Source organism: Culex quinquefasciatus, chromosome 3, assembly GCF_015732765.1.
Source record: "Culex quinquefasciatus strain JHB chromosome 3, VPISU_Cqui_1.0_pri_paternal, whole genome shotgun sequence".
Taxonomy (NCBI): Eukaryota; Metazoa; Arthropoda; class Insecta; order Diptera; family Culicidae; genus Culex; species Culex quinquefasciatus.
The window spans coordinates 119,563,314-119,587,267 of NC_051863.1; the positions used below are offsets into that span (position 1 = coordinate 119,563,314).

At 36.1% G+C, this 23,954-nt stretch overlaps 2 protein-coding genes across 3 annotated transcripts in view; both read right to left on the reverse strand.

Moving 5' to 3' along the window:
- The window catches only part of LOC6038589 (filamin-B), a 104,892-nt gene extending 104,690 nt beyond the window's left edge, over window positions 1-202 (reverse strand). The window contains exon 1 of the mRNA XM_038266089.1: window positions 71-202. The gene's annotated coding sequence lies outside the window, so the exon portion shown is untranslated. The remainder of the gene's footprint in view (window positions 1-70) is intronic.
- Window positions 203-8,827: 8,625 nt separating this feature from the next.
- On the reverse strand, window positions 8,828-18,372 carry LOC6038592 (cell wall protein DAN4). Of its 2 annotated transcripts, XM_038265005.1 has the most exons (5): window positions 18,136-18,372; window positions 14,254-14,389; window positions 12,980-13,602; window positions 9,092-9,439; window positions 8,828-9,036 (listed from the first exon to the last, which is right to left on the reverse strand). In XM_038265005.1, exons 2-4 carry the CDS (start codon window positions 14,384-14,386, stop codon window positions 9,110-9,112), a joined length of 1,086 nt encoding a protein of 361 aa, XP_038120933.1. In that variant the 5' UTR covers window positions 14,387-14,389; window positions 18,136-18,372; the 3' UTR covers window positions 8,828-9,036; window positions 9,092-9,109. The 2 variants fall into 2 exon arrangements, with proteins under 2 accessions (XP_038120933.1, XP_038120932.1); XM_038265004.1 differs by having other exon boundaries at window positions 8,828-9,439.
- Window positions 18,373-23,954: the final 5,582 nt, after the last annotated feature.

Here is a 23,954-nt window from a genome sequence, read left to right on the forward strand (position 1 = left end):
TGAGTCATCTTTCCCATACAGATCCGTCTCACCAGCTTGACGGCGTTGTCGTAGGAGGAACGCGACTCACCTGTAGCAAAAAAATAAATGATAAATAACACGAGCGCGCGCACCAACACAGTAAACACTAAACACAGAACAGAAAAATTTCTTCCCGCAGAACTTCGCGAACTAACTCTCACGGCTGTCAAACGCGAACTAAACGGCGAGCGACGAAGTTCAACAAAGAAATAAACGCGCGCGCAACTCAGTGCCCGCACCCGGCTGTTGTTGAACACGCGCGCGTCAATGTGTTGATCTCTAGAGAGAGAGGAGAGAGAAGTTGGCACGACACAACAACAAACGAATGCTCCAAACAAAACGGTTCAAGAAACGCTTCGATGCAGAGAGGAGAATGATGACCGCGCGTGCGAGGCTGAGATTGTTGATGAAGTTGTGCGATGACAATGGGGATGGGGTGGTTCCAAAATACATTGCAGAACTATTTTAATAAATTAAATTAAATTAATTTTCAACATAAAAGCACAAGTCTTAAAAACTACGTTTTGTCATTTTTTTTGTTTCTTCTTCTCGAGCTAGCAGTAACTTTATAAATTTTGTATTCAGTCCATACTCGATTTCCGAAAAACCTCGATTATCCGAAGGTTTGTATGGAACTTCGGATAATCTTAGCATGACCAATAAAATGTTTGGTTTTTTATTTTTCTTGCTTTTAGCGTCAAATTCGTGTTCTGCGACCCCATTTTAGTAAAATTTGAATATTTGATTGCCTTTTAAATAAATGAAAATTTTCAATCACCATTTTGCAGCCATGTTGGATTTAAAGTTTCGAAATCATTTTAGAGTATTTGATTATTCGATGATTCGTTTGTCCGAAGTAATTTTTTTCCTAGGCCTTCGGTTAATCGAGTCTGGACTGTAAATGGTAGTTTCGTGCTGATGAAACATCATTTTGCTCCTCTTTTTGTTCTTCTCCCGTTGTTATTTGCATCTACAATGTTTACTTGTTTTAACTTACAGCCATTATCATTTGTCTAAATAATTGCACTCGATTATCTCGGGACTGGTTGAACCGATTTTGACCATTTTGGTCTCATTCGATCCGTCTTGGAGTCCCACTAGTCACTATCTATAAATAGTGAAGTAAATAAAATAATAATAGTATTAAAGTACTTTAAAATCAATGCATAAAAACCATTCCGGCTAAATTCAGGAAAATTGTAAAAAGGATAGATTGTGTAAGAAACCGTCAGCTTAGCATTTTTAGCATGGTATTTACGTAGTTCTATTTAAGGAAAATTTCAGTTTGGATAGATCTCACCAAGTTTCTGGTTTCTGGTAGTCCTTAGCACCCGGGAGTTGTCCCCTATTTTGGTCGTATGCGTTCGGAATTCCAGCTGCACTCACGAGCCTCTATCACGAGCAGCTTGATCTTATTCCTGCCGACACGATTCACATCCTGGCGTACAGATATGCTGACGATTCTTGGTCAGCTGCTGCTTCAGCCCGATTCCACGTTCTCCGACCAACCTTTACTCTCTAACGCCCATGATTACTCCAGAGCACCACTAATTTTTGTCTTCAAAACTAAATTTCTCTGCAACCATGCATTTTTTCGACTTGATTCAACCTGCATTAGTTTATATAGATTGTTAGCTTATGGCCATTAAAATTTCATCAAATTTGGTCGATCCTATTACGAGTTATGGTGAAAAACGTAAAAAATCTCGATTTTGCTCTGGGCGGGAAGGGGTTAACCGATCGCAGACCGGCCACCAAGCTTTGCTGATCTTCAACGTACTTCTTCTCCATCTGCAATATCTTCTCCAATAGCAGATGAAATTGCTTGAGCACTGCTTGATGACAGTTCCAAAAATATTCCTTGACAAACTGCTTTTATTTCTTTCGCACTATTTGATTTTTTTTTATTTGATTTGAAAATCAAATGGCGTCTCGGGCGTCGCGAGGTCCGACGCATATCGTTTTTGCCGGGGACGGTTTTTTCGAAAAAAAAATGCCATACTTTGAAGGTCTGTACCGAGCTCCAAGATGCTCCAAACTTGATGTTTTTGGTAAACGCATTGGTGGAAAAAGTGCCTCAAAAATAGACATTTTTGAAAAAAAAAAGTATTTTTACGGGTTAAATCCCATTTAAAATTGCACGTCCACTCAAGCTCATATTTGGGATTTGGGCTCAGTATGCCCACCGGAACAAACCCCAGAATGCCCGCCAAAAAGTCATTTTTGTTACATCCTAATAGATATACTGTACCGATCCTCTTTTTTATTTCCACCAAACCGCTTACCCGTGCAAGCTTTAGTTCGAAAGCTTTACGCTACATTTTCTCAACAAAAGCTTCGTGCTTAGTGTTGGTGAAGCAGCTTGCTGGGTATGAAACACTTGTGTTAAATTTGAAACGTGTTGCATTGCCTTGCAACACTTTTTATGTATCGAAAAAGGTGTTGCACTATTGCTGCGTTTGTGGTAGGTTATAAAACCTTAGACTATCATAGTTTTTTTTTCTTTTAATATAGAGCTATCTAAGCCTGATCTCACGCACACTAGTTTACCATTTGTTTTTGCTGGCGGGTACAAATTTTAACCTAAAAACCCTTCGTGTACAAACACGCAATACATGCGCACGTAGATAACTCTATTGTAATAAATAATTTGCTTGATTTTGCAGACATAGCAGTTTCAGACTTATTTTGACAAGCATGACAATCTGGATTTCGAATTTCAGCCAAATCTATCCAGAGTCTTTTTTGTGATTATCTCAATTATTGATACAATTTATAAATAATATGGAAATGAATCCATAAAAACAGCTGTAAATAGTATTGACAAAATGGGATTATTTGTTAGGCAGGTACAAATTGTACTTAATGTTTTTATCCCTCGCTCCCTTGAAATATCACAAAATACTTCATAGTTACCACTCTGGGGTGAGATTGAGTCATACAAAAATGCTGAAATTTGTATGACCCAATTTCACCCCCCAGATCCAAAGTCACCCCTGATAACGGTATTCATTAAATTTAGAAATCGAAGTATTTCATAGCTAAAGTACGAAGTCGGCATATTTTTAAAAAACTTTGCTGGAAAAAATTACTTAAGTCGGAGTCGGAGGATTTTAGGTCTTTGGGTGAACTAAAATTGAAGTCGATAAATTATTTAAATCCGAAGTAGGATTCATAAAAACACGCCTCTACAGCCTCGCTTATTCTTGCAATGATACAATCTCTCAAACATAAAATAACAAAAAAACAATTGAATATAAAATTTAAACAACCAGTACCGTTAAACATTTTTATATTAGCTGGATCTGTAACAAAAAAAAGTGCCATTAATTCTAAAATTGCTCAACAAATTAAGTATGAAGCAAACTAGATCAGCTGGACATAACAATTGTGGTTATTTTTCCCTAGTCTATTATAACCACTGCATACTAGTTGCTGTGAATCAGCAACTCGAGGCACCACTTTTTCCCAAAAACCAAGCTGACACTTGTCGATCCGCCCCAAAGACTTGTTTTGTGAAACCTTTTTTTTGCTGTTTGTTTGACGTGGTCCACTAACGGTGACTGCCATTCGAATATGATCGACGGGTTCAAACGTTCACAGCACGTAACCAGTAACTAGACTAGGCGTAGTGACTAAGTCCCCAAAATCAATGCCATTTCCTACAATGAATGGAACATGTGCGAGACAAAAGTTCATGACACGCGCTAAAGTTCGATGGCGGATGGGAAAGGTTTGGCCATAAAAGTATGACAGCTCTGAAAGAATGGTTTTGGGTTGGGTGAGAGGACATGACTGAACAGGAAGTTTATTCAAGTGTGTACTTGAACTATTTTGGGACTATCCTTTCTAATGATAATAAGACGTGCGTGTGTGAATGGATTTAAGGGAGAATTTCAAATTTTAGTTTTTGCTTTAAAAACAGATATTTACAATTTTCACTATTTTTGTTTAGGCCGTTGCAAATATTTTCCAAAGTTTCTGTCGCCCCCCTCCCTTCAAAATGGGTTCAGAAAATCAGGGGGCAAAATTTTGTTTTCCTAAAACTGGAAAATTTCAATGGAAATAGGTAGAAGTCTTATCAACTCAAAACAATGTAAAATACATTTTTCTGCATTGATGATCGGGTAACTCTCTACCAACTCACACGAAATCGGGAAAAGTTGCCCCGACCCCTCTTCGATTTTCGTGAAACTTTGTCCTAAGGGGTAACTTTTGTCCCTGATCACGAATCCGAGGTCCGTTTTTCGATATCTCGTGACGGAGGGGCGGTATGACCCCTTCCATTTTTGAACATGCGAAAAAAGAGGTGTTTTTCAATAATTTGCAGCCTGAAACGGTGATGAGATAGAAATTTGGTGTCAAAGGGACTTTTATGTAAAATTAGACGCCCGATTTGATGGCGTTATCAAAATTCCGAAAAAAAACTTAGTTTTCATCGAAAAAAAAAACACTAAAAAAGTTTTGAAAATTCCCCCATTTTCCGTTACTCGACTGTAAAAAATTTTGGAACATGTCATTTTATGGGAAATTTAATGTAGTTTTCAAATCAACATTGACCCAGAAGGGTCATTTTTTCATTTAGAACAAAATTTTTCATTTTAAAATTTCGTGTTTTTTCTAACTTTGCAGGGATATTTTTTAGAGTGTAACACTGTTCTACAAAGTAGTAGAGCAGACAATTACAAAAATTTTGATATTCAGACATAAGGGGTTTGCTTATAAACATCACGAGTTATCGCGATTTTATGAAAAAAAGTTTTGAAAAAGTTACTTTTTGCGTTTCTCTTTGTTTCGTCGTCCGTGTCTGTCGCTAGTGGCCATGAACGGCCATGATCGATGGCGACCAACTTTTTCAAAACTTTTTTTTCGTAAAATCGCGATAACTCGTGATGTTTATAATCCCAAGTAACAATTTACGTTTTAATTCACTCTGGAAGAATATTTTAAGAGTCTCTGGAAAGATTCGAGCAAAAAACCGCTTTATCCTGAAAGCAGCAATAAAGAAGAGTTAAAGCAGCAATAAGTGTAAAATGGACCATTTTAGGAGGTTGTCAAGAGCGTATTTCAGGAGAGTTCTAGAGCCAAACAGTATTGCTGTTGATTTTTAACGGACTCTCCAGATACTCTCAAGAGATCTAATAGAACTTATTCTAAAGCTAATCAAATTTGTAGCTTTATTGAAGATCTCTTGGTAGCCGCAATAAAACATGATTTAAACTTGTTTATTCTTGATTAGGATAAATTATATTTTATCAAGCAAATATGGGTGCAAGATTTACTTTATTAAATCCAACTATTCTTTGAAACTTTTAACGACAAATGGTTAACTTTATTCGGTGACATGAATATAATAATTATATAAATAAGTGTTTGATTATCGATTCAATCATATTGCGAAAACCCATGCCATTAAAATTTCACCAATCAATTTCTTGAGATATCTCGAAAAAATAGACACCGAATAGATTATTCTGTCAGAATAACTCTCATTTTTCATAAAATTTAAGCAAACTTTTCTTGTTTAGCTGTAATTATCATCATGGCGTCCATCTAGGTCGCTATTTTTTCATTTAAACATGGCGAAATTCGTTAAATCTATTTGTTCTGACTTAAAGCTATTAGAAAAACATCTTTTCTTGAGATGCTCTTGATCAAGAACAACGTTTCTTGAAAAGCTCTTGTTTAAGATTAAGCAAGGGGTTCTAGACTGGAGTGAGCTTTGAAATAGTTTTAACCCAGAGTAAAATGCACAATACTGCGACCGTAGCGCATGCAAGTTTTAGCCCACTGGAGATAGATCCAAAAATCATGTGTTGGCACATTTTCGTCATTTTCGTGAATTACGAATAACGAGTTTTCGTCAAATTTGAATGAAACTAGGATTTCGTTCAGTTCACCGTTTTTATTTATTTATTACAACAGAAAAGAATACTTGTCACTTTTTTTCACTTGATGATTCGGAAACGCCTTCCAATGTTCAATGCCGGAAGCTCAGAAAGATGCACAACACTTGTTTCATCACCTTACGAATCTAAATTTGACACAATTGAATTACTAACTCACATAACAATTACGAATGCCGTACGATCTTTTTTAATTTTATAAAAGAGCTTGCCTGGCACTTTAGAAACGTCTGATCTTCTTGCTGCTAAAAGTAGACTGAGTTTGACATTTGAAAGGTCAAGACAAAAAGATTTCGAATAAAGCTTTCCCTAAACAACTTGGTTTTAATACTGATTTGGTGAAGTCAATTTGATCTGGAAATATCTTCTTCAAGATAACTGTAAGTACTTAAAAAAGAGATTAATAAAACTTTGCTCCATGTTCTTCGAGAACATTTCAAGATTTTTTCAAGATAATTCTAGAATAGTATTTTGCTAAGCCCAAAAAGACTTGATAAAAGCTTTTATAAAAGCAAGACGCTTTATTCAAATGTTTTATAAAAACTGATAAAACTTAGGAGCATTTGGATTGCTACTTGGGAAGCAAACCCCTTATGTCTACATACCAAAATTTTTGTTATTGTCTGCTCTACAACTTTGTAGAACATTGTTACACTCTAAAAAATAACCCTGCAAAGTTAGAAAAAACACGAAATTTTAAAATGAAAAATTTTGTTCTAAATGAAAAAATGACCCTTCTGGGTCAGTGTAGATTCAAAAAGTACATTAAATTTCCCATAAAATGACATGTTCCAAAAACTTTTACAGTCGAATAACGGAAAATGGGAGAGTTTTTAAAACTTTTTTAGTGTTTTTTCGATGAAAAATACGTTTTTTTAGAATTCTGAGTACGCCATCAAATTGGGCGTCTAATTTTACATAAGAGTCCCTTTGACACCAAATTTCTATCTCATCACCGTTTCAGGCTGCAAATTATTGAAAAAACACCTCTTTTTTCGTATGTTCAAAAATGAAGGGGTCGTACCGCCCCTCCGTCACGAGATATCAAAAAATGGACCTCGGATTCGTAATCAGGGACAAAAGTTACCCTTAAGGACAAAGTTTCACGCAAATCGAAGAGGGGTCGGGGCAACTGCTGTGTGAGTTGGCGGAGAATTACCCAATCATATTTAGCTTAAAAATATTTTAACTTTAATTAAATAACAATGTTCAGCAGCGCAAAATATAAATATTAAAAAAAAAAAATTGTCAGAACTTAGAAATTTTGCAGTTGGACTCGCTATCCAAAGGTCGTCAGTTTGAACCCTGGAGTGGAAGGCTCCTTGGAGTAAAAATAGGTTTGGGTGCTCTCCCCAATCATGCCTTTGGACTTCTAGGTTAGTGCAGAAACTTGCAATAAAGACCACAAAAGTCCTAAAGGTCGTTAAAGTGGATGGTTTGAAAGCGATTTTTTTTTATGACGAGTTTTCCGAAGATTTGATTATCCGAAGGGAACCATCCATAAACCATTCATAAACCACGGGGACACCTAAGGGGGGTGAGGAGGGTTATGGCGATTGTCCACGCTCAGGGGACAATTCCAGGGGAGAGGGGAGAGGGGGTTTACATTGTTTAAAAATTTGCTAATACTGAAAAAAAATGCAAAAAATTAATTCATATTTAAAAAAAAAGATTTCAATATTACAGTCCAAGTTCCGAATTTCGACTACCCGAAGGTTTGTATGGGACTTCGGATAATCGAATCATGAACAACATTTTTTCGAAATTTAATTTTCAAATATACATTACATTTCGATTCTGCGACCCCATTTTAGTGAAATTTGAATAGGGCGTCATCCATAAAGTATGTCACGCTCTAGAGGGGGAGGGGGGGGTCTGAGAAAGTGTGACATTGCGTGTTATAAGTATAGGGAAAGCGTGACAAAGGGGGGGAGGGGGGGTAAATTTTGGCTGATTTAACAGTGTAAACTAACAAGTTGTCGTACCCAATAAACCAACAAATTACAAATTTTAGCGTGACGTACTTTATGGATGAAGCCTAGGTTATATTACATCGGATAATCGAGTTTGGATTGCATATGAAACAAGTTAATTGATTTGATTGCATAAGATTAGACATTTTGGTAAGCTTTAAAACAAAACAATATAACATTATACAATGCAGGGCTGTCGGAATCGGACAACTACGCGCTCACTCAGACATCAAGAACTCAAATTAAAGAAAAAACATCATAAACGCATGAACGAAATGGAATTTATATTTGTTGAACCAATTATAGAAAAAAACAGAGGCTTGTCATTTATTTATAACTTTTCAGCAACACATGAATTTCGAAGAAATTATGACAAAACAACACAACTATTTAACTTATTTCAAAAAACATGTTTTATTCGTACACGATTAAATATAATCACATTTTTGTAGTCGCTCCTCGCATTCAGTATCTGTACGCGTCAACGTCAACAACCGTTCGACCCAGGGGGTAGCGAAGAAGCCGCCATCTTGGAAGTTCAGAAAACAAACACTCAGAATCAGTATTATTCATATTATTTTGGTAACACGAAGTGTGTTATCCTGGTTAAACTCAAAAGTCCCATGCAAATGTGTAAAACCAAACTGAAAAATGTGTAATGCCGATTCACAGTGTACGGGCGCACTGTTTGATCGACCAAAAGAAAAAAAGCAAAAAAAGGTAAACAGAAAAATCAATTTTTTCGATATGAATTTTCAGCCAATATTGGGATGGAATCTCCAAGGATATGATAGAATTTGCCGTCAGCAACACAATTCACGTGTTTTTTCAGGTATTTATCGTTTGAATTGCGGGAAAATTGAAAATCAAAAACCCAAACAATGGTTTGTTATGGGCTACCATTTGACAGCTAGTGCTTTTGTTGTGGGCTCTCATTTGACAACCGTGCTAATGTCGACTGTTGTCAGTTTGCTTTGGTCGGAATAGGGTTGCCATCCCCCCGGTTCGACCGTTCTCCGTCCTTCACTCGTCGTCACATCCTCTCTCTTTCTCTCTATGATTCACAATTAATTAAAAGGCACAAGTAGTAATAGTAGTTTCGTGTCGTCTTTTGGCAGGCAACGGCGTTTCTCCATCTAAAAGAAAAATTCAAAAAAAAAAAGACTCCCAGAAAATCACTTTCCCTCCCACTTTAGCCCGCTTCTCCGCTCAGTCGTAGATGACTTCATCGTCCTCGCGCTCCTGGTGCCGCTCGTGAACCGGAGCGGGCGTGGCAGGTGCCAAGGACTTTGGAGCGGCCGCAACTTCCGTCGAGACGGGCGCCGGCGCTACTTCCGTCGGGGCAACCGAACTGGTGCTGGTGCTGCTGCTGCTGCTGGAGGACACCGACTGTGCTGAACCCTCTTCCGTGGCAGAGGTCGATGTCGATGTCGTTGAGCTTGAAGAGCCGCTGCTAACGGTTGAAGTGCTGGTACTTGTGCTACTGCTGCTGCTGCTTACGCTAGTCGAAGGAACTGGGGTGGTGGTTGAGGTTGTTGTCTGGTGATGGAAGGATAATAGATGGATCAATTTTAAATTATTATTTCTTGGAGAAAAAGTACAATAGGACTATGTAAATTATTCAATTTATGGCACTAACAAGTTTACCATCTTGTTTTGTTTCTTATGTGCCTGAAAGATTGAAGATCTGATAAACCTTTCATCAGCTAAGAAATTCGAGAATTTTCTAATCTAATCCAATCTAACCCTAGCGCAGCCAGTCTTTCGAGGGCATCCTGGAAAATGCCTTAGGTTGATTAACGCCTAGCATCCTCTTGTCATTTGTTAACATTTGTAGGGCGCCATTGCATCGGAATGCATTGAAACATCACAAACGTTAAGGCGGCCAGGCCAACTGCGTAAAGTTAACCGCAAAGATGATTCGTTGAATTGGATTGAGTTTTAGCACAGAACATCAAACAATAATTCATTTCTAAATCTACAGGGGACGAAGAAACTTGGGGATCCCCCGCTCACGTTCCTGTTTGTTTAGGTAATTAATCGTTGGAAGCCACCATGATAAGAAGTTTTGGTGCTCCGGGACCCTCGGGACGAGCAGTTCTATAATTTTTGTCTGAGAGAAAAGTAACTTTTGGTGCAGAAATCTACGTCTGCTGCTCATTCTGTGCAGAATTGCAGAATTCTGTGGTACGGGAATAGACCTAATATTGCTTCTGCTGTCAATAATTTTTTCAGTCCCTTCTAATAGATTGCTTTGATTTTTCGTTCTATGATTTGATAACTCCCGCTCTCGACGGTCCTTTCAATATCGACAACGAGAGAGTCCACTGTATTATATGTACTGCCCATGCAGAGACGCATCGAGCTCTACAGGCTCAATAAAAACTCCTTACCTGCTCTGTATGGTAGAACAGAGCTAAGCTCTGTATGCAGCGAACAGAGCCAGCTCTGTATGGGGAAAAATAATATTGATTTGCATATATCTCAAAAACGATAAGTTTTAGAAAGTTGACATGTTCTAGAAAGTTGCTGGTACCAAAAGGTTCTATATTATTGTCTCAGACGTCATTACAATTTGGTTGATTTTAGTTGTGCAAAACAAGAAAAAACTATTTATTTTCTAAGATACAAGGTATAAAATATTTTTGTTTTCGACAAAGTTGCTCAACTACCAAAAATGAACAACACTCTCGAAGGCACCAAAGCTCTATCTTCAATAGATATCGAAATAAAAAATAAAAACTATTTTTATAATAAATACTGCTTGCGACAAACACAAAGCGACCGCGTCGTAGGCACAGGTAATATGAGGCATGTTTGGTAGAGATCGTCTGAAGTGAAAACTAGTATAGCAGAGTGTTCATAGAGAGTTTTTATGTTAAATGCTCTCGTCTGGATGGTTGAAAAAAAATTCAGATAAAATTATACAAATTTATAAAATTATATTCTTTTTATTGTACTGGTAAGTAATTAAGATTAGAAACAGCAAAATTATTGCACAGCTATTTTTATGTTTGTCTTGACAAAACAAATGTTTAACAAAATTACAAGTTTTGTACAACCAATTAAGATAAAAAACAATTTCAAATACGCAAGTTAAAAAAATAAAAACTAAATCTTCTAACAATTATTTTAATTTTATAAAAAGAAAATCAGTTAACATAAGTTTAACCTTATAAAGATTTCAGGAAACTTTTCTATTTTATTTAATTCAACAGAAAAAACTATATTTTTCAAGCAAGATAACCATAAGAAAGTTTTAAGCTCTAAATAATCTCTATGATATTTTTTTACATTTTGTCACCTTTTTTAAATAAAATAAGAAAATGAAATTGAATAGCAAAAACCATTTTTTCTTTATTTCTCAAGCCAGGAAATCAGTGAAGAGTTTCAAGCTCTAAATGCTCTCTATGGAAATTTGCCATTTTATTACCTGTATTCTAAATATTTTTTATTTTTCAAACAAAGGAAAGCAGTGAAGAGTGTTTAGCTCTAAATGCTCTCTATGGAAATTTAGTAAAAACATAATCGACAATAAAATATATTATCGATTTATTTTGTCCAACTTAAATTTAATTACATTATTCAACTCAATTGATGTTAAAATCTTGTAGTGAGAAAAAAAAAATAGCAAAATTTCCATAAAGAGCATTTGGAATAAAAAACTCTTCACTGATTTCCTGAAAAAAATAGAATACATGTAATAAAATAGCAAATTTCCATAGAGAGCATTTAGAGCTAAAAACTCTTCACTGCTTTCCTTTGTTTGAAAAATAAAAAAATATTTAGAATACAGGTAATAAAATGGCACGTTGGGCGTTCACTATAAATATAACTCATTAAAACAAAATTCTCTCAGATTTAGAAAGCTTTTACTGAAAACCATTTCATTTTTGGAAAAAATTACTAAATTTTTTTTGAAAACACCTAAATATTCAAATTTAAAATATTCGTCGTTTTTATGCTTAAAAAAATATTTAATTTTATGGAAATTCGTGCTTGTGACAGCTTTAAATCAAATTATTTCTTGTAGAATGTTTACTTGTGAGTATATATAGTAGGTATTTCTTAATAAGTTTGAACACCCCTTGGGTACTATAAACATTTTGTGATGGAACATTCGACAATTGAAAGTTTGACAAAAATCTACGTTTTGTTTGGAAACTCATGCCAAACAGTTTTCTATGAAAAGCTAATAAAAAGGTGATTTCCATAGAAAGTTCTTTGAAAAAAAAAACTTTTCAAAATGATACTCAAAATGATTTTGTACTGAGCAGTTCTCTCAGATTTCGGTCATTCGATTTTTTTTTGTATTTTTTAATCCGACTGAATTTTTTTTGGTGCCTTTGGTATGCCCAAAGAAGCCATTTTGCTTCATGAGTTTGTCCATATAATTTTCCATACAAATTTGGCAGCTGTCCATACAAAAATGATGTATGAAAATTCAAAAATCTCTTTCTTTTGAAGGAATTTTTTGATCGATTTGGTGTCTTCGGCAAAGTTGTAGGTATGGATAATATCCATTGGATATGGACTACACTGAAAAAAAAGTGATACACGGTAAAAAAAATTGGTGATTTTTAATTTCACGCTTTGTCACAAAAACTTGATTTGCAAAAAAACACTATTTTTATTTTTTTTATTTTTTGATACGTTTTAGAGGACATTAAATGCCAACTTTTCAGAAACTTCCAGGTTGTACAAAAAATCTTTGACCGAGTTTGAATTTTTGAATCAATACTGATTTTTTTTAAAATCGAAATATTGGTCGCAAAAATTTTTCAACTTCATTTTGCGATGTAAAATCAAATTTGCAATCAAAAAGTACTTTAGTGAAATTTTGATTAAGTGCACCGTTTTCAGGTAAAATCCATTTTCAGGTGATTTTTGTGAAAATAGTCGCAGCTTTTCATTTTTTAAAATTAGTTAACATGTTTGCCCACTGTTGCAAAAAAATATTTTTGAAAAGCTGAGAAAATTCTCTATATTTTGCTTTTTTGAACTTTGTTGATACGACTCTTAATAATAATTATTAAGTACTGTAAGAAGAAAAAAAAGTAACGTTGGATTTTTTCTTACCGTAGTCGTGGTAGTTGTTGGCGCTGGCGTCGTCGTCGTCGTCGTAGTAGTAGTAGTTGTGGTGGTGCTGGTACTGGTGCTGGTAGGTTCCACCTTCACCGTTGTACCGAACTTGTTAGGCCGCGTTGGACGTCCCCGGCGTGCCCGGGTCGATCGCACCGTGGTGGTGGACGCTTCCGTGGTGCTGGTGGTCCGCTTGGTGGTGGTTCTAGGGGTGCGCGGAGAGGTCGGTGCCCTGCTGCCCGTAACGCGTCCTCCCAGGGGACGGGTTGGCCTCGTTCGGCGGGTGGTTCCCGAGGGGGAGGTGGGCGAGACATCCGAGGAGGAAGACGAATCGGCGGAAGAATCCGCTGCGGAGGTTGCGGCGGCGGTAGTGCTTCCGGCTTCGGCTTCGGCGGTAGCCTTGGCCTTGTGCTCCTTCGAGGACAGTTGGAACTTTTTACGCGCCAACAGCGGGTGCAGTCCCTTTTTGGTGAACGAAGGTTGAACGGCCGGGGTGGCTGAGGAGGCCGAGGTTGACGGGTCCTCGGTAGTTGTAGTGGACTTGTCTGCGGCCGACTTGGGCTCGGTGATCGCGTTTGCTACCGGTACTCCGGGACGGCTTTGGTCCTCGTGCTTGTAGACTGAAAATATGGTTTGAATGCGCTGTAAGACATACTCCAAAACCGGTCCAAACTTGGACTCGCTACCTTCACCCCACACTTTGATTACCGTCGTGAACGTGGTTGGAGCGGTTTGATCTAGTGTTAGTGAAGCTGCCGACTTGGAGTTGGAGTCAACTGACGGCGACAAGTCTTGCGCAAATGCAAACCTTACCGCGGTGCTGCTACTCTTCTTCAGGTTATCGAGAAAATAAGCGCTGAAGGACGTGAGGTTGGTCCCAAAAGCAAGCTGTCGCAACCGTTGATCGTGCACCCGGGCTACCGTGCTGATCTCCGCGTCCAAAAGCTGCCTTTGTGCGTCACTTAACCCACCGTGACTACTACTCCTTTGTGGTGCTCCACCCAGGTTATCAACGGCGATGGATTTATGATGAGATAAGCGTGAATTATGCTGAACATGATTTGCATTAATGTGACGATTACGTCTACGGTGGTGAACCTGACGGTGATCGTGATCGAGATGACGATGATGTTGATGAGCTTGATAAAGGTTAGTGTGTTTATGAGTGAGCAGGTGAGAATTACGACACAACAACGAACTCAAATCAAGCGCCACCACTGCTGGCACGTGAGCAGTGGGTTGACCGTCACCAGCACTAGCACCAGACTGACCTTTGTGTCCCTGGCGTCCCCGCCGCAGCAACAGTGACCTCAGACCATCTTCGGGCTGCTGCGGCTGGCCAACTGCGGATGTTACCAGCAGGGATGCTAGCACGCAGCAACAGATAGCCAACGTGGGGTTCATGTTCTGTGAAAGAGCGATTAGAACAATTATTGTATTTCAACGTGTTTCTGCCAAAAATGTGGAATCACTTATGAAAATTTGTCAGGATTTTATTAATTTTCCCTAAACTCCAGTTAGTTTCAAACGTTTTTGTTTGCACCTTGTTTTTTTCTAATAGACTTTATAGAAAAAGTCATCGTTAAAAGAAATTACTGAAACATCATATTCTTTAATTGATGAAAATGTAAGCTTGTGCCATACACTCAAAACACATTTCTTGAGTTTCATAAAAACATATTATTAATAATAATTCAAGCCTATGTTTAGTGACTGTCATGACCAAAAGGTAATTTTGCGTCATTGGTTTGCCCTTAGAAGGCTCCATAGAACTTTGGCATCTATCTATACAAAAATGGCACTGTAAAAAATCTGTATCTTTTGGAGAGATTTTCTGATCGATTTGGGTACCTTGGGCAAAGTTGTAAGTATTGATGAGGGTTATTCGAATAAAAAACAGTCCACAAAAATTATTTTTTTCTCTTTTTTATTTCACATCTGTGAAATTTTCTGTTCTCCTTGAAATATTTTTTGTTGAAAATCTTGGAATCAAGGCTAATTCTTTAAAAGGGCGTTATTTAGAAAATTTGTTATTTGATATTTGTTAAAAAGTTAGTCCTGCTCTCAAAATAAAAAAAATGATGAATTCAGACAATTTCACAAACGTTTCATTTATATGAATTGAAACTGGATGATTGATTGGCGAGATATTGGCATTGGCAAATGGGGGGCTGATTGGGTGAAATAATTTTATAGGAAATTTTCTGAAGTATCTGAAAAAATAATTTTTGGAACTGGTAAGGCCGTTGCAAATAATTTTTGAAGTTTATGTCCCTCGGCTCGGCCTGAGTGGGGGGAAAGGCAAAAAATATAAAAATATAACAATTGAAATTACAAGCCTAGGTTTCAACATTTGGATGAAAAAAGTGTTTTTAAATGCATTGTACACGCGCCCAGTTGCTTTCCAATCATTAGTTTTCAAAATATCGAGGTATCGACGATTTTTTTTCGCGACACATAAACTATGAAAAATATTTGCAACGGCCTAACTCATGAACACTATTTAAAAAAAAAATCGTTTTCTTGAAAACTAAATCAATTGTGCACCTTATGAAAATTTCTTTGTATTCTTTTCGATTGAATATCTAATTTTACATTCAAAACTGACATCAAACTTAATGTTATCGTAAGATTTCATTTTTTCCCCCAAAAACACCAATTTGAAAAAAAATCATAACTCTGTGGCAAAATGTTTGTCCAAACTTCTCTACGGATCAAAAGTTGGGGTTTTTGTCCCTTAAAATACATTACAAATTTCTAAATATTAAAAAATACGGATGTTGTGAAATTGAATGCTCGTAAAAAAATTATCAAAGAAAACGACGAAAAATTGCCGTGTACCTATTTTTGCTGAATAGTCCTTATAAATACCTAGAAATTTGCTGAAGACACAGAAAATTCCTCCATAAGATACAGATTTTCAAATATTTATGTACAATTTTTGTATGGAAAGTATTTGAAATTGTATGGGTGAACTAATAACACAAAATAGCTTTTTTGGTCATAAAGTTGGCTCCACAAAGTTTGAGCCAATAAACAAATTTAGTAAAGATTGCTCGAGTGCTGTGCTGAAAAACTGATCTTTTCAGCACTCTGAAAAGTATAATATGTAACAAGTTGCAAAAAGAGGATTTTTTCAGCACGAGTCGTACATTTATTCAACGAGGTGCACCGAGTTGGATAAATACGACGAGTGATGAAAAAAACAAGTTTTGCAACAACTTCCAGGTCAACTGAGTACACTTTTGGACTCGACCTTCACCGATTTGGACCAAACTTGGAGGGAACGTTCATCTATCGATAGTTAACAGAACCACCGCCCTCTTTTTTGTCGATTTTCTAAAAAACTTTTTTTCTTTTAATCATAACTTTACTTAAATACTTAAGCATAAGACTTTCTACAGGTTTCATTTTATAGAAAATTGTCCAAGGAATTCGATAAAAATAAAAATTTTACCCCTTCATTGCCACTAATATTATATTTTAACGTTTTAAGTATTAAAATTTAGTTTTGACCAATTGCTTATATTTTTATTTGTTTTATTTTATCACCATCGTGTTCCCCGGACAATTTTACATAATAATCAATGTAGACCTCAAACTAAAATGAACTATTGGCAAGATACAGCGATTTTACTGAAAAAAGTTTAATTTTACGCAGCACTCGGAAGAGTACATTTCAACAAAAAATGATGAATCCCGCATAGTTCCGTTTTTATATGTGAGAAACCTATTTCGGATTTGAATTCATAGGACAGAGTGCAGAACAAAATCAAACGTTTTTCAGTAAAATCACTGTATCTCGCCAATAGTTCATTTAAGTTTGAGGCCTACATTGATTATTATGTAAAATTGTCCGGGGAACACGATGGTGTTAAAATAACTCAAATAACAAAATAAGGAATTGGTCAAAACTAAATTTTAATACTTAAAACGTTAAAATATAATATTAGTGGGCATTTAAGGGTTATAATTTGATTTTCAAAGAATTCCATGGACATTTTTTTGTAAAATGCATCATGTAGAAAATCTTTTGCTCAAATAGTTGCAAAGTTATGATTAAAAGAAAAAAAAAGTTTTTTAGAAAATCGACGAAAAGAGTGCGGTGCCAAAAATAGAGGGATGGTCCAATCAGCACCAAACTTGGGATTTCTGTTAACTATCGATACACAAATCGGTGAAGGTCGAGTCCAAAAGTGTACTCAGTTGACCTGGAATGACCCATTTACAAAGTTTTTTGCAATTACGAAAAACACCTTTGAACAGAATCATAGGACAAATGTCATGGACTGAGTCAATTAATCGTTTAAATAAAAAAAAGTTGAATGCATAACTTTTCCAAACAAGTGCTGAAAAGTTCAACTTTCAGCATCCGTTTTAGTTTCAGCACAGAACTTTTCAGCATTTGTTTTGAAAAGTGTTGCTATTCGATTCTTTTATTTTTGGTACAAAAAACAGGCTGTTTCGTCGTTCAAGAATGACAAGAAAAGTAAGTAGTTTCACGACAAAATTTCAAAAGTACTTTTCAGTACTCTTATTTTTGGCGATTAAAAATATTCCATTTCGTCATTCAAGAATGACAGAAAACGATAGTTGTTTCATAACGGTATTGAATGGAAATGAAATTGCAATAATACAGTTATTTTTTTTTGTCATTTTCCAGTCTGTGGTTTAAATGTTAGCATGAATTGAGTTGAATAGAATTGTTTTTTTTTTCATGCTTAAATCCTTTGCCAAATTGCATTTTATGGAGATTCATCCTTTACCGTTCATTTTGGATAAAATAACTGATACGCTTAAACATTTAATTTGGCGTCTATTTTTCAAGCTCATTGAAAACATTTTATAGTACAAAATAATTGTATGATAAAACACGTTCCTGACACACTGTGGGGTTTTGCATAAAAATGCAATTCTTTCTTACGAAAAGTTTGACCTCAATTAGTTCACTACAAAATTTAATGTCAAACCGCCGTAAACCACCCCCTGTTTCACAAATTGCACAATCCCTTCTCCTTTCTACCCACCCCACCCCCTCCTCCTCCCACCCCTCACTCCCCAATTCACTCAGCTAGAGCCCTTTCGTGTGTTCTAGTTTCGAAATCGTGGCCAAACCGCCACCCGCCATCGATTGTGTCTCTTCGTCAGCTCACCTCAAAACTATTTCTTAGTCACACACTGCAATGCACACCGCCAAAACCTGCGGGGAAGGGAACAGCTCCCTAGCGAAACAAGCACGCGCGCGCGAACGAACCCACCGATCCGATCCGATCAGAAACCTTCAACAGGCTGAACACAAAAGAAGCACGACGATCACGATCCTTTAGGTCCTACGAGCCTACGAGTACGGGCGCACGACAAACACGACCAGCCGCGCGAACGATCGATCACAGAATGAAAGGTGATTTCGATACAGGCATGGCATTTCACTATGCTGCTGGTCGATCGTGGAGTCACTCTCTTGCGGTGACTCTTTCTCGGCCTCTCTTTCTCTTGATCGCTGAGAAGAGAAGGTGGTAGTAACTGGCTCTAGTGAATGGCTTACTAGGCGCACCACTGGAAGAGGAAGGGTGATCTAGGGGATGCTAGGGGATATCCCGAGAAGGTTAGGAGTAGCTGGGTTGGGCTGAAGTCGAGACTCGTATATACGATGGGTGATTGGTGACATTGGGGTTTTTTTTAAGTAGTTTGGAGTACAGTTGCAATTGATCAAGCTTTGGGTCAGTTTGTAAGGAATGTTTCACTTTTATACATATTTAGAGTTTTTTTTTTAAAGATTCTATAAACATATCTGGAGTTTTTTTTTGAAAAGATCCAATAAACCAAATTTTCAGTTTTTGCTTTTTAGGTGTTTTTTAATACCACTGACTCAAGGCGGTTTAGGTTTAGGAAAATTAGGTTTTTCAAAATCGGTCTTCGTCATGCAAACGGGACCGGTTTAACGAGTCTTCACCAAAATTTTGAGCTGATTTGGTCAAAGCAGTGTTGAGATATCGTGGCACCCGTTTTTTGAAAGTGCTAACTTCAAACAGCTTTATCTTGGCAATGATACAACAAAATATCTTCAAATTTGTATATTTTAATGTCCTGAAAACAGATTTACAAAAAGTTCAAGTGTGTGCTCACACCAAACTCTGACATTTTTGCCGATTTACATGTAACCCCTTAAATTTCTAGAGAAGCATGCACAAAAACCACATTTTAAAATAAATTTTGAATTATTTTATCTAATGAGTAATTCTCCGCCAATTCATACAGCATTTGCACCGATCCCTCTTCTACCCATTCTACCACGATTTATGATCACTTAAGTGATAATTATGTACTTTTTTGAAGCCGGATCTTACTTTAATGTATGTTGACGATGTACAGATCCATCACAACCCATCATATTTCCTATGGTTGATACAGAGTGAGGAAGGCCTCAACCACATAGGTGGATCAAGTAGTTTTATCCTTGTCATCATCATGCATCGTCAAAGATAACAATGCTGAAAGGTTTATTAAAGCATTCATTTGAGTGCTGAATAGTTCAATTTTAGTATAGAAAAAAAAACTTTTTTAAGCATATTTTTCACAGAAGAAAGATTTTTTTGAACAAAAAAAAAAAATGCAAAAAATGTTGTAAGCAACTCATTGCAAAACTCGTTTTATTCAGCACTCGTCGTATTTATTGAACTTGCAACTGGTTTTTTGGGTAATTGTATGACCCGTACTGAAAAAATCGTCATATTGCAACTTGTTACATAAACTACAATTTCATTTCGAAGTGGTTCTTGAACGCAAACAAATGAATAAAAAAATATTTTTACAGGTAAACAACACAGTAGGGGCAAGTGAGGCAAGTATAACAAACCTAATAAAATCGTAAAAAAATGTGACGGATTTTGTGATATGCATCTTATTCCAGGGTTTGACTAAGACTTTGAAAGAACAAATTTCTAAATAATCCTGTTTTGCACCAAAAAATTAATTTCAATATTATTGATTTTCAGTACGTTCTACTCAACTAGTGAGGCAAGAAAAACAACCCGTTGGGGCAAAAGGGATGATACTTGAAACACAATGTTAAATTGCTAACAACTGAACAGTTATCACTTTGACAAATCAGATTAGAATGTATTTGAAACGTTTTTTCATTATTAGATGAAATTATAAAACTTTACTAATAATTTGATCGTATTTTGGAAATAAAATATTTAGAGTAATAATCTAAAATTTTCGTAATGTTAGTTTATTGCATATGATTTTTTTTACATTCTTTAATCAGTTTTTAAGTTCTGTTATGTATTTATATCCCAATTAAATATGGCTAGCAACAAAAAAAAAAAATATGAAAATTGTAAGTATAACGATCCTACGAGCGATTGTTGCTCTTGTCCCATATGGTCATCTCACCCCACATTCCCCTAAATAGCTTTGTAAATTTGGATTGTGTATAGCAATAAAAAAAACTGTATATACAGCAATTCATCACGAAAACAGCATGAAAAAAAACAGAAGTGCTCGGATCGGGCTCAAAATTATTCTGAGGGTTTAGCCATAAGGGTGACCTACGGCGTGTTAAGGTGGTCTGAAAAATGGCCATTTTCGTCGATTTTCGCAACAAAAAAAACACTTTTTTCGAAAAATCATAACTTTTCGCCATTTTAACCGATTTCAATTGTCTTATACGCAAATGAAAGGTGATAAGTTGGCCTTTCAAAGAAAAATAGTTAAAAAGTTTGAAAAATCTAACCTAAAATATGAAAAGGGCGTATGAAACTTTAAAATACCGTTTTGACGGTGTCTGGACCAAAAAGCCTATGTCTGGAAATACTTTTATCGGATTCCCCGGACATTTTAACGTAACATACTAAAATATGGGAGGAGTTCATTAACAGGATTCCAAGATATGATTTTTTGAAAATAAAATCCGTGTATTTTGACGCGCCGCACGCAAAAAACGGAAAATGACGAAATTGGCAAAAAATCAACTTTTTTCACTAAAACTGCGATAACTTAAAAATTTCAGCGATTACCTATGGGTGATTCTTTACCAACTCACACGAAATCGGGAAAAGTTGCCCCGACCCCTCTTCGATTTGCGTGAAACTTTGTCCTAAGGGGTAACTTTTGTCCCTGATCACGAATCCGAGGTTCGTTTTTTGATATCTCGTGACGGAGGGGCGGTAGGACCCCTTCCATTATTGAACATGCGAAAAAGAGCTGTTTTTAAATAATTTGCAGGCTGAAACGGTGATGAGATAGAAATTTGGTGTCAAAGGGACTTTTATGTAAAATTAGACGCCCGATTTGATGGCGTACTCAGAATTCCTAATGAACGTATTTTTCATCGAAAAAAAAAAAACTAAAAAAGTTTTAAAAATTCTCCCATTTTCCGTTACTCGACTGTAAAAAATTTTGGAACATGTCATTTTATGGGAAATTTAATGTACTATTCGAATCTACATTGACCCAGAAGGGTCATTTTTTCATCTGGAACAAAATTTTTCATTTTCAAATTTCGTGTTTTTTCTAACTTTGCAGGGTTATTTTTTAGAGTGTAACAATGTTCTACAAAGTTGTAGAGCAGACAATTACAAAAATTTTAATATATAGACATAAGGAGTTTGCTTATAAACATCCCGAGTTATCGCAATTTTACGAAAAAATATTTTGAAAAAGTTACTTTTTGCGTTTCTCTTTGTTTCGTCGTCCGTATCTGTCGCGGGTGACCATGAACGGCCATGATCGATGACGACCAACTTTTTCAAAACTTTTTTTTCGTAAAATCATGATAACTCGTGATGTTTATAAGCAAACCCCTTATGTCTATATATCAAAATTTTTGTAATTGTCAGCTCTACATTTTTGTATACTCTTATACTCTAAAAAATAACCCTGCAAAGTTAGAAAAAACACGAAATTTGAAAATGAAAAATTTTGTTCTAAATGAAAAAATGACCCTTCTGGGACAATGTAGATTCGAAAAGTACATTAAATTTCCCATAAAATGACATGTTCCAAAAATTTTTACAGTCAAGTAACGGAAAATGAGAAATTTTCAAACTTTTGGTGTTTTTCGATGAAAATACGTTTTTCGGAATTTTGAGTACGCCATCAAATCGGGCGTCTAATTTACATAAAAGTCCCTTTGACACCAAATTTCTATCTCATCACCGTTTCAGGCTGCAAATTATTGAAAAACACCTCTTTTTCGCATGTTCAAAAATGGAAGGGTCGTACCGCCCTCCGTCACGAGATATCAAAAAAACGGACCTCAGATTCGTGATCAGGGACAAAAGTTACCCCTTAGGACAAAGTTTCACGTAAATCGAAGAGGGGTCGGGGCAACTGCTGTGTGAGTTGGCGGAGAATTACCCCTATACATGTTTGGGTACCAAAATTTTCGTAATTGAAAGACGCAACTCGGATCTCGGAATCCTGTTAATGAACTCCTCCCATTTTTTAGTATGTTACGTAAAAATGTCCGGGGAATCCGATAAATACATTTCCAGACATAGGCTCTTTGATGCAGACACCGTCAATACGGCATTTTAAAGTTTCATACGCACTTTTCATATGTTAGGCTAGATTTTTCAAACTTTTTACTATTTTCTTTGAAAGGCCAACTTATAACCTTTCATTTGCGTATAAGACAATTGAAATCGGTTGAAATGGCGAGGAGTTATGATTTTTCAAAAAAAGTGGTTTTTGCGAAAATCGACGAAAATGGCAATTTTTCAGACCACCCTAACACGGCATAGGTCACCCTAATGGCCAAACAAAAAAATACAGCTCTAATTATTTCGACCAGGGAACCCCCAGAAAAATTTTGAGCCCGATCCGAGCACTTTTGTTTTTTCCCATGCTGTTTTTATGGGGAATTGCTGTACATAAGTGTGATGCAATTTTACCTTTATCCGTTGAAATGCATGGATCAAGTCTAACGAAATGCACTTTTGAAACAATTGGGTACTAAAGCCCTAGGTCAATTTTTTGTACAACGGTAAAAACACGATTAAAAACCTTTTCTGATCACTTTTTTCATTTTAATGCAAAAAAATAAATTGACAAGACGACATTTTTTCGATGGATCAACTATGGTTTATTTTTCAAAATTGATTTAAAAATCCATTTTAAACTCTTTGTGGTCGTAAAAAGGGTCATTGTACTCAGAAAAATAAGCTTTATCACTGTAATCAATAAAATCAGCAATCTTAAGTTGTAAAAACTGTATGTTGATTAAGGTGAAGCCGTTGATCATTTTCCTTGATATTAAAAAAATCACATAGGTATTGGGGTACTTTTCGACCCCAAACTTTAAAAAATCGCCAGTCCTTACTGTTGGTGCTGGGTTTGAATCCCGTCGGTTGCAACTTTTTTTTTGTGTTTGCAAAAATGATGGTACATGCAGTGTGTAATATTAAGTGTTTATTTCGACAAAAGTGATGTGCATGCTTTTGCATGCGATTTTACCATCGGATTTTTTGCTGTGTACATCGCATTTTTGGTAATCTTATAATTTTATTTTATTTAATTGTTTTGACATTAACTACAGCGTTCAAACAAACTTTAAATGAAAATTGATGTTAGAATTCATCAATTAACACAGTTTTGACATTCAAAATGCGAACTTATATCCAAATAATTGATAAAACAAAATGAGGTGTCCGGATTTCGAAGCGTCCGGGAATTCGAATCATGACGTTGTGTTGATCTTATAACCAACACGCTGACCAGATACAGGCTGGGGATCAAGTCTCTCAACTCTTTCCTACTCAGCTGACCTGGAATAAATGAAATTGTAGTGTAATATAAATTACGCGATAATGAAGAGCAAGGGTTCGTCTCTTTTAGTTGGAATCTCTTGATTTTTCTCTCATTTCTTTCGTCAATCTTTTTGAGTAGCAGCGTTGAGAATGAATTTAAATTTAAAAATTTAATTGTTCATAAGAACACAATAAAAGTCTTAGAATAAGTAATTTGG